We start from the raw sequence: 12,071 nt of genomic DNA on the forward strand, positions 1-12,071 counted from the left end.
GGCAGTCAAGTAGAGTTTATTTTCTTGACACAGATACGGGAAAAGACTACCACCATTCTCTACTTTAAGCTCATGGTATAATGATGGCATTATTCTGTACTGCTGAAATGACTATAGGCACTGGGCAGGTACTTCAAAGTTATAGCTTTCTAATTTATTCTGAAGGTCAGCAAAGTTATCTACTGTAAAGTATGAGGGCTTTTGCAGAGTTACAAACCGACCTATGGCTTCCCTCCCTTATCCTCAGTATACTGAGCTGCGTAACTTGCCTGCAACTTGAAACAGTACTAAATACAATTTCAGCTGGAAATCTCAAATCAGTAAGTCTCTCTTATGAGAAATCCCACTCCTCGTGTCTCAAGTCAAGCTAGAAATACTGAGTGTAAGAGTTTGCAACATCTGATAAACATTATGTTCAGAACTATTTTAATGTAAATGTCTGAGGAAAATAAATCAGATTAGACAACGTCTGTTAAGTCTATCTCAAGGTCACAGACCTCCTCTCTTCCTTTCTTTAAAAGGCGGAAGACTTTGCTGCAGCATAATTCCTCTATTGACCGCAGCGATCCTTTGAACCATGTGGTTTTTCCATGGTTAATGTGATGTCAACTTGCCTGCACTGTCCTGGGACTTTGCATTAAAAACTTAAAATGTAATTGAGTGAACATCCAGAAATGCCATATCCTGTCTCCATGAAAACCCAAACAAAGGCATATGTCAGAGCCTGTGTTTCCTACAAACACAATTTATATAATTCCTTGACTGAAAATTAACTTCAATTTGAACTTTTCTGTACGGTCATAAGGGGCCCGTTGTGATGCATGCTGGATAGGAGAAGCCCTGTCCAGCTTTTAACAAGCTTGAACTTATAAGCAGATATAAAAGAAGATTCAAACAAGGATAATACTTTCCATCAACTCAGATTAGTGAAGATCTTGTTATTCAAGGCCCAAAGAAAAAGCTTGATCCAGTCTAGAAGTATAAATACATAGGCAACACTTCCTGTGTATCTGTCTAAACCAACCACTGCTACAGTCTTACCAACCTGCAGCAGATCCTCTATTATTCATAATTAGGTAAGAACACCTTTCAAAAACTATAGGTAGCACTTTTTCAAATACATATTATTTCTACTTTCATCAGTTCCTAAAATAATTTGTTAGGGGTGCAGGGATGATATTTAAACAATGAAAAACTGATCAGTAGCTTACTTTAGGAAACAGCACAACAGAGGAAAAATGCTATCAAGGTGCATTATTTATTGGATAATTATTACCAAATACTTACTAGACAGAACTGTCTTATGATTGAAAGTCTTGCTCCATATACTATCCTCTACGTTGTCTTTAACTCCAAATTCATAAACTGTGTTTGGCTTTAGATTGTCCACTACCGTCTCTGTAACTGGGCAAAGCTGAAAAACCCATTTCTTGTCTTTATCCTTTTCTCTGTAGCGAACAGTATAGAACCTGCTCAATAAAAAAAAAAAAAAAGTCATTTTTTACTTCACAAAGAAACTCACTGCAATTGTTTCTATTAGGAATTGCTAAAACAACTTCTACTGACCATTGTTCTTGTTCTTTGTTCTTGTATTTGTTCTGACATTGTTCTTGTATTTGATAACCCTAAGGCTAGCCCCTTAGGGTTATCAAATACAAGAAAAGCCAGCATACCTTCCCAGCCCCTGTCATTTCCAAGAAACCTACATATGAGATCCTCATAGAGATCCCAACATCGTAAGTGTTATAGACAGAGCAAAAGAAGAGTCTCATTAGACACAAACACCCATGTGTGGTTCCGAGCACAAACTGCAAGTTTATTTTACAAGCAGTTTCTGTGATCCTGACATAAGTCAGACCTAGTCAATTGAATCATGAGCCTATTAGTCAGGGAGCCTCAACCTAGTTCTTAAAATCTTCTAGATCTGCTCAAGAAAAGGTGTTCCCCCCAAAACTAGTCCAAAAGTAGTCTCTAGAGGAAAAAACAGTAATAGTTGACATTTATATTTGACATTTGGTGATCCCATTATGTATTGCCCACATTTAAAACAAGGCGTTACTTTCTGCAGTTTACATCAATAGTGCAATGAATACTAACAGATTATGAAATTAAAAAACGTTTCTACAGAAATTGCCCAATTAAATCAAGCAGCACCACCCTGAAAAACTATGACTGCAATGCTAACCAGTATATGTATAAAACACCACAATGTAAATGGTGAGTTATGGCACAAGAACTCTACTGCCGGCTACAGTCTCCTTTTCAATATACATACTGTATCACTGCCAAAATGGGGTGGGGTTTTCTGTGTTTTTTTTTTTTTTTTTTTTTTTTTTGAAAAAAATGTCAGAGATGTTTAGTATTTTTTTAAAATCCAAGTATTACTGAAAATCGTTACATATACCACAAATAAAACACATCCATCTTACACTGCTATAAGCTGAAAAAGGATGAATTCCATCCAATCGTATTTTCCCACACTTCAGTAATTGATTAAGGAGAAGAAAATTAAGGTCAAACTAGAAATGCTATGTAAAAACCCTGCTACAAACCCAAGAATAATTCAGAAACATAAAGAAAAAGGAATTTGAGTTGTGAGATTTAATCCAGGTATTATTTAGAAAACATAACGAGATATAAGAAGGGACCTTAAGAAAACAACCAAAAAGGTTTTTAATACGCTGCAAAGGTATCAAGTTTCAAGGTCTGGATTAAAATCACTTAACAGGCAAAATAAAAGACTGTCAACGCATAGACCACCTTTGACCAAAGTTACAGATGAGCCCTCCCAGAGTATAGTATACATGAAAATAAGTACATATGTATAGACATATATAATACATATATACACACACATACATGTACATATACACCCCCCCCTATATACCTATATGTATATATTTCCCTACTGAGGACAGGGAAATTCCTACTTCATTAATAAAACACAACCTATGACAAGGCAAGGGTCTATCACGGAAAATATTTTCACACACCAAGGTTGATTATGCTTACACATTTTATCCCATAACTATGATTTTTGTTCCCTTGGCACCGAAACCACAGGTTCTCCTCTTTTTGGTACTTACATGTACAGCTCAGAAATCTGTAGGCTGGATTAACAACAGAGTGAGATTGTTACCTACCAAATTGAGCTACCAAAAGTTATTCTGCTAGGTTATACAACTAACATTTATGTTGGTTCACAAGACTGTCTTCATTAGCTGTACTACTTAGCACTCAAGACAAGCCACAATCTAACCCCCAAAAGTCTGCTTTTCAGTAATGATTAAAGTTCCTAACATTAGAGTACTTCACCCAGTTCCTCGGAAACTTACTATTTTCAACCAGTCTGAGACCTCATCCACTTGTTGTTCTTGATCAGCCAGCATTTAACAAACATCCACAACAATGCCACCCACACTGGTCTGCTCCTTAATCTTTGTCCATAAACTCTCAGCTGGCTCATCACTCATCCCTATACATTCCAGCTGCCCCCTCACATGAAGGACATCTTCACCTTCTCATCTTCCCAGCCTTGTCCTTCCTAAAGAGGCTGTATCACTCCACTGCAACTGTTTGGTCATGCAAGGCATCCCACCACTTCTTGCCACCTCAGCAGTCCCCATTGTATGGCTTAGCAAGTTTTTCAGAAACGATCACCACTATTTTCCTCTGCTACATTTGCTGCTGGTAAAGTCAGCCCTGGAAATGAATTGAATATGATCACTAGTGTAGATCCTCTCCTGACTGATTCCTGGAGTATCAAATAATGGTATTAATACTCTTCATAATTATTTCTGTGGGCTGTAATCTTCTCAGATTTCACACATCAAGCAATATAAGATCTAACTGTCATTTGGACCGACAAAAAGTTTTTAATAAGAAATTATTGGCAATGTTAAAATAAGCAAAATTTCTCCTCCTTTATCTTCGTCCCATCATACATAATCATATAGATATTAACACACGACAGAAGTACTGAAATCTGTCACACTCTTGCAAAGGAAGTAACAGAAATAAACAAATCCCATCTGAAACACGAATACATCTTGCTGGACCCCATACAATCTCTTGTAAGAGATGTAGAATAGGTATAGATCTACAAACAAAATGCGATACACAAATAAAAGTAGCCATCTTCTCAGCTTGCCTGGAAGAGAAACTTTCATTTGCTTTCATCTTCATCCTTAACTCTTCCTCCCTGTTTTAGCTGAATGGGATAGACATAAAATGATTTTATGTGATGGAAAGAAAACATATGGATTCACTGTAATTATTAACAGTCTAAATTAATAGTTGCATCAGAAATGAGGGAAAAAAAAAACACTCCAAATTATTCACAATGAATAGGCTTTTAAGTGGTTGCTCTCACTTGCCTCTACTGTAGAAAATGTTCTGTTTGTGAATACTGTTTCCACACCTGCAAATTCCTTCTCCCCGACATGAATTAAAACACTCAGAACACTAGTATGTAAAAAAGAAATAAAATAAAAAATCTTTCAGTAAAGTTCAATACTATAAAAAATACAAGATGTTTCATAGTTCTGCCAAACCGTGCCACTAGAAATAGAAATATACAGTGCATAAGGCATGTTCTCTCAACTCCTAAGATTTCCCAGCCTGTAAAAACTTCACTAAGGGTGTAATTATTTCAGTGGAAACTTGCCACCATGAGAACTAAAAACACTGACTGTAGTGATAGAATTTCCTCAATTCATTTCAATAAAAAGCAATCAAAACAAAGTTCAATTTAACAATTTGCAAGTCACAACGGTTTGAGTATTAAAAACATAAAGATGGAAAACAAGATTTACTTTTTGGAAAACGCAATTATTTGTAGTGCAGGAATTCAGAAACGTCAATTTTTCAGAAATGTCAATTGTCCCCTTGTTTAAGTGACATGCACATAAAATTTGCAGTTAGTCTGTGATGCACATCAGAAGCTGTAAGATTGCTTCTCCTTGACTGTAAATGTTTAGAGAAACCTCTATACAGATTCTCCTGCCAAATAATACATGGCAGGCTGAGATGGAGTCAGGTAGAAGGGGGAAAGGTGTGCGATGCTGCTTCTCAGACACAGCATGGTCCCATTATCTCTGTGATATGAAAAAATCATAGTGTAATGCAGTCTAATAGCTAGTACAAAAGAAAAACACTATTCAAATAAAACATAACTGAAACAGCCCTGGGAATGCTATTCACACCTGTGAATGTTAGGTTGGCATTTTAGCAAAAGGTGGCATGCCTCATTTCCTGCATGCTAGAGCAGTTAACATTCAATGAAAATGTATTTTCAGCTACATTTTCTTTGTGTGCAAAAACCTGTCAGCATTTAACTGCTTTTTGTTTTGATTCTTTATTTGTTTTGTCAGGGGATGTAAAAAGGGTACACTTTATCAGAACAACATTTGCTGAACAGAACTTGTCTTCCCTCTTACAATAAATACTAATCAAAAGATTTCAAGGTTCACTTCTTTTTCAGCTAGGACTGTATAAAACGTTAGAGCTCTTTCACGAAGTTCCATAAAAAGGATTTTCTCTCCCTCTCTTTCTAATGGGCTGTATTTCGTTCATTAGAGGGAACATCCAACCCAATGACTGTGTGGACTTGGAGAAATTTTACCTCCTCCTTTTTCACTAGACAGCTGAAAACTCCATCAATTCAAACAGAAGTTATTATGAGCAGGTGAGGAGTACTGCTCTGTTCATTGTTAATTGCTGCAATAAATGAAGCAAGGGAAAGACATAAAGAGCCCACAGTCACCAGGACAGTCTCTCTCCATATGCATTTGTGCAATACTATGTTTAATGTTGGCATTCTTGAAATCTCTGCATAAAAGAGCCCTAAGTAGTATTTTACAATATTCTGACCTCACTTAACCCCACCTGTGATACACACAAAGTGTGAAATAACGGCAGAAATAACAGCAGCAAAAATAATCTCATCATTTCAACGAATCCGAAAGAGTATGATTATAATCCATAATCTATAAAAATCTATGCAAGACTAAGCGTGATACAGATGACTGTTTCTATCCTTTCTCTGTTCAACGTATATAGTTCTGCTTTTGCTTCTTTTCTTTCCCTTTTTTAAACACCCTACAGTACAAGACAGTGATACCTTTTCTTTCTCAGCTAGAGCTATCCCTTTTATTACACCAGATTATCAAAAGATTATGAACACTTCAAAGAAACAGCCCCAAGGTTTTTGCTTTTGGAATTAAGGAAACCTTGCTTCCTGCTACAAGAAGCAAAAGTTCTAGGAAGGACTGTTTTCATATAGCAGTATGAACAGCACTGCCAAAAGTTTCAGTGATATTTTTCCAATTGTTAACCAAATCTCTTTTTAGACAGGTTACCAGAAAATGCTAGCACTGTTAAATATTTGGGCCCAAAAAGTTAGATACTGAAAATCTTATAATGTGAATGGTTTTACAGGATTTTCAGGCTAGGTCAATTTGTATAAATATCATGGGTTTATTTGGACATGACACTAAACAAACAATTATGCCTTGGAGAAATAAGAGCATTTCAGATTGTTGTCATAGATAAAACACTATAAAACCTAAATCATTCTTGCATATAGGAATGTAATTCTGTGGTTCTGTAATCAGTCTTTTAAAGAGACTATTAACACATTCATTTATTTGTTTATAGTAAGACATCATTAGAAGCACAGCACCCACTTAATGCTAGATAGGAATAAGGGAAACAGTTTGAATTATGGTTTCTCAGACACTGTTTCACAAATTGGCAAATGAAGTTAGTGCATTGTTTCCAAGTTTACTTCAAAGTAACAGACGCTGACGTATGTGAAAAGATGTCAAGTATCACACCCCTGATGGCTACCAACAAAGTTTGTGAAGCACTTCCTAATGTAGTTTTCACTTGTACATGATCACTAATGATCACTTTCCTGGCTTAAAAAAAAAAAAAAAGTAAAACGATGGAAACGAGTTGAAGAGTCAGAGGTTCTGAAAAATTAGAGGCTGACAACCAATAAATCTTTCCATGTTTAAATAAGCTTTCAACATATGCTCTCACAGCAGTAACTCAAAAGCATCCGAAATTCAAGAAGTTAATTTGTTGCAGCATGTTTTCCTTAAGGAATTCTGCTAAGTTTAAAATATATGGTCTATGACATCTGCAACACAAAGTATGATTACGTTGCCAGCCCGCAGTGACACAGATTTGTAGATATGCACAGAAGATGCATGCAGACAACTTTCTGAATTTAAGGTTTTAAAAATACTACTCTGTGCTATACTGTATTAAGAGTAAGTATGGATTTTTCTTTCTCCTCCCCCCCACCCCTTTTTCTAAATCATCAGACAAATCATGTAAAGCACAGGATCTGCACTACTTGTAAATATGACATTAGAATATTCCTATTACAGGCAAACAAAATTTAAACAATATGAATATTAACTCGTCCAAAGCTCTTAACTTAGATATACTTCATGGCAATAAATAAATAAATAAATAAATAAATAAATAAATAAATAAATAAATACCTTCTGGTTCAAAATTTGTATTTCACAAAAACAAGCCTGCTTTTATTTATTTATTCATTTATTTTATTAATAAAATAAATAATTCTAGCTGGAAACCCTGCTTTTGTCTTGCACGGAACACTCTTCACACACACACACAAAACCCATAACAGACTTCAGACGCTGCCTTTTACAACCCCTTGCTCTGTTTTGGAATCTGTGGAGTTGTTCTAGCCAAAGGGAAGGCCAAGAAAAGTCTATACAGTGGTCTATACTCCTTTTTTTTAGATCTAAACAGCCACTAAACATAGCCGCCTATGTTTATTATTACAGCTCTGTCCATTAATGGTTGCTTGAACACTGAAAGGCAGGAGAAGCAAGTCTCTCCCCTCTCTGAAATACAAAAAGAGGCACTCAGCATGACTGTGCAGCAGATTATCATGGCTTTGCCATCTTCCTTTACCAAGTACCTCATACTGGTGTTAATCAACAGAGTATACCGAGAAAACTACCTTAACATTGTTTGAGAAACATTTCTGGTGTTGTGCAGTTTCTATAAGTTACATAAAACTAATTAAATGATTTTGGGGGTTGTTTTTGTTTGCTTTGTTGTTGTTGTTGTGGGTTTTTTTTGGTCGTTTGTTTTTGTTTTTGTTTTTGTTTTTTTGCATTCTAGTGCTTTGGATCAGAGATGATAACCATTTCGAGGAGGCTTTAAATTTGACTTTGTGAGGAAATTCCAACCAAACACAGAGCAGTGATTATCTTCACTTCTCCATGGAATAAGGGTTTGGGGTTATCTCAAGGAAATATGTAGCACTCCATTGTCTCATGCCCTTAACTTCCAGAGAGTTACATGAAAGAAACCAAAAGATGATTTGATTACAAATGACATGGCAAAAACTTTTTCTTCATTGGAGTTTCTTAAAAAGCACTTTGTAGGTACAGAAGAATGCTATGTGCTCTCAATAAACGAGCAATAGTTTCACTGAAGCAATATGATACCGATGCTCTTTGACAGCATGGCACCTCTTATTGAAAACTCATTTGCTCACAAAACCTGATCTTCTAAGGAATATTCCACTGAAGTCACTTGCACTAGAGAATACTTTGGCTGACAGACCCATGCTGTTCCATATGGTTTCCGTCTCCTGAGTCAGTAACATGGCCAACTAGCTTATATTATGCAATACTTGTACAAAAGCCTAAAGGCCATCCAGAGATGGTAAAATCTGAGGCTGAGAACAGTTGACTCCAGATCATACAAACTTCCAGACCTAAAACTTGGTGGGATGTTAACGAACACAACTGAGTGAGGAGGTCATAATTGCCACATACTGCCAATGTCAAAGTGCAGAGGTTAATCGCTGAACTATCTTGAGGATAATTAACAAAACATTTCAACACATCACTAAGTAGAACATGCCAGAAGAAGAAGGATCAAGTATGTGAAGTACACTGCCCTTGCAGTAGACACAAATGTCGATGAACCAATTGTCTGATTTTCAGTCTTGCACTTTTAACGCAATGCTAGCTTGCCAAGGATGGGCTACTTCCTAAATATTTCTTATCATAAATATATAATTATCGTTCAAATTGCTACAATAAATTCATATTTTTTCTTCTATATACTGTCTGTAAGTATACTGGAATCCTATCTTGGCTTGGCATTATAGATACATACACCATGGTGACATGGAGAACTGCTTTCTTCACTTAGGCAGATCATGAGCATTTAGATTCATTAAAGGTAAATAAAACACAAGCATTACATAGGTGATTTTTTTTCTCCATTATCTTTACTGCTATTCACAGGTGTTGTACATCTTTACAGAGTTGAAGTACACTGAGATATTTAAACAAAATGAACAATATATCTCTTATGGTCTCTTATGGGGCAAAGTGGAAGTAAATAGGTGGTACTTCAGCCCAACAACACTCCATTAAAGAAGAAGGCACGTTAAAAGCAAGTATCCAAGAGGAATCAGCTAACTGGACTAAATATTTAACTGAAGAAAGAGAATTTTGGGAGATGCATACCATGACCTGTTGCACAGCCACAGCAAAAGCAAGACTCACACAGTAGAGTAGCAAACATATCTTCTAAACATAGCAAAACACTGGTAGCACTGCGCTAAAGGGAGAACATTACACGTTGTGTTAAACAGTTTGTTCAAACTTCGAGTCAATGAATGTCCAAGAAGAACATTCAGTTACTGAGGAGAAAAATCAGACTTGATGAAAGCATAGTGGTTGGTACAGGATGTATGTCTCTTCTAAAGGGTTCTCACTTCCTACTAAACAGCTGCTGTAACTTTGTTGATGACACAGAAGATAAGTGGCACGGTAAAAAACAGTGCTAAAATCATTGTGTGGGCAGAAGACTTCACAGTCTTCTCCACAATCAGCTCACTTCTTTCATTTCTAACAATACGAAATGATTTGCTTCTTTATTGATCAAAAGAGGAAAAAGTAAATCTATGAACAACCTAAACCTTTTTATTTCTACTAGAAAGAAATGCAATTAAGTTACATGCTTAGACATTTCCTAATATTTCATAACAAATTCCTAATAAGCATTAGTATTGTGTATAGTCTTTGAAATACCAGTTGGTGATAAAGATCCAAAGGTGTTTGGGAGAATTTTTTGAAGCTTGAAAAGGGTTAGTTCAAAATTTTGGGGAGGTAAGAAAAGGGCATAGTAGCTACACGTTGTTTTTTTTTTTTCACATGATCGAAGTCTGATATCCAGTTTAATGGTGTCAAGGAGATTTTTATTATCAACACCAAAGCAAGCAGATTCAAGGTCTAAATTAGACAGCTATAGAGTTTGTCTAAATAGAAATTTTTAAAGGTAAAAACTGTTCACAATAATGCAAAAATTATTAACAAAGATTATTAGCATTAACAAAGCAAGATGATGCTTTCAAATGAGATACTGATGCATCTCGAAAATGGGTGCACAAAGTTCTTGTTTTCCAAAACACTGCTGAATTGAATGGAGCTTTACAGGAGGTAAGCAAAGACCCCCCAAAATAGTATTTTGTCATAAAGGGAAGAATACGAAAAGGAACACCAAAATGACAGAGCATGGAATACATCAAGTTCAACAAAGTTTCTTCCAACTTATTCAAATACAAAGGAAGGTAGATCCAAATCCACTGGTTTACAAACAACGGATCTACGGTGAAACAGCAAGACTTGTACTTCAGCATGTAGGTATCTGACTAATTTCCAAGCAAGGCACGTAAAGGCTCAATAATCATGAAATTAAGTAAAGGAGAAAATTTACTTCCTATTCAGAACTATCGCTTCCACTGTTTTCATTTCCACTGTCAGATTCTTTCAGCCACACCAGATAACAACCTGCACAGCTTCAAGCTTGAAATGCTACATTAAAAAATGATCATCACAAAAAATCTTTTCTGTTATTTTACCTGTCACTAGCACAGTTACTTGTTGCTGTCCAGTCATGTTGAGGGTTCACTAGGATGCCCCAAGAGAGAAACACAGAGGTTGGGGTGAGAGTGCCAACTACCAGCTGCAGAGGCTTTTGAGTCTTGGTCCGACCTAGAAACATGCAATTCCAATTACAAGTTAGTTTCTCTTGCAGTATGTAGGGGAAAGTTTTTGCAGTCAGATACTCAAGTAAATAGAGTAAAAAATCAAAGAGAAAGGTACAACAGCTTGCTCTCTTTATCACAGCCAGCACTTCTAATGTATGATTTAAAAACAGTGGTTAGAGACAGTGTCTGTGATCTGTTTGTTTACTTCTCACTGAAAGGAAAACACATGGAAGAGAAACTGCTCCTTCCCTGAAGCCAACTGAGCAAGAACAGAGGAAAAAAATATAGAATGAAGTTTGCAGAAAGGAAAGAAGGATACAACCAGAAGGCAGCAGGAGCACAGATTAGGTTACCACTTAAAAAAAGCAGATATCAGAAACACAGTCAAGCCCCAAAGGCAACAGAAAGACTAACTTTTCAGGAAGTTGTACAGAATGTATTTCAACCTTTGAAGAAACTGTAATATTTTACTTCTAGACTTATGGATACAAGGTAAATCGCAAGGAAAGAACCCATCTTGCTATTATTTGGTGGGCAGGAGGGACACTGGTTTACAAAATTTTGTTACACTTTTATCTTTTAATAAGCTTTCTCTATTACTCATTTTTCAGATTACGAAAGCTTTTTTGGTGTTTTTGGTATGAAGTTAATCTGCATGTAGCTTAAAGTTGTGGCTGTCTCGGACTGCATCACTGAAGGTGTTATACATGGTTCAGGACATTACTCTCATTCCATGTAATAGAGAAATAGTGCCTTGGCAGGATTCCTAATAACACTGCAGTTGTGTCCACAAATAATTCATACTGTCTGCAGCACTTTTCATCAAGTGTGTAAAAAGGACTCTATTTAAATGAGGCTTAAAAGCTAATAGATGGAAACAAAGAAGTGATCTAGAGCAACAACTTTGAACCTGAAGTTTGTGGACTGCTACAAGCCCAATGAGAACCTTCATTGTATGATGAGTTAAATAGAAATTCATAGATTCCTTACATCACTCTACATACTTGTAATA

The 12,071-nt window shown here is 36.1% G+C and overlaps 1 protein-coding gene across 50 annotated transcripts in view; it reads right to left on the reverse strand.

Moving 5' to 3' along the window:
- The window catches only part of ABI3BP (ABI family member 3 binding protein), a 152,063-nt gene that overhangs the window by 99,891 nt on the left and 40,101 nt on the right, over positions 1–12,071 (reverse strand). For all 50 annotated transcript variants that reach the window (XM_072023334.1, XM_072023325.1, XM_072023358.1 and 47 more), the window contains exons 4-5: positions 10,931–11,063; positions 1,288–1,469 (exon numbers count right to left, since the gene is read on the reverse strand). In XM_072023334.1, coding sequence (XP_071879435.1) covers positions 1,288–1,469; positions 10,931–11,063 — 315 coding nt within the window. The remainder of the gene's footprint in view (positions 1–1,287; positions 1,470–10,930; positions 11,064–12,071) is intronic.

Source organism: Anas platyrhynchos, chromosome 1 (genome assembly GCF_047663525.1).
Source record: "Anas platyrhynchos isolate ZD024472 breed Pekin duck chromosome 1, IASCAAS_PekinDuck_T2T, whole genome shotgun sequence".
NCBI classification, from domain to species: domain Eukaryota; kingdom Metazoa; phylum Chordata; class Aves; order Anseriformes; family Anatidae; genus Anas; species Anas platyrhynchos.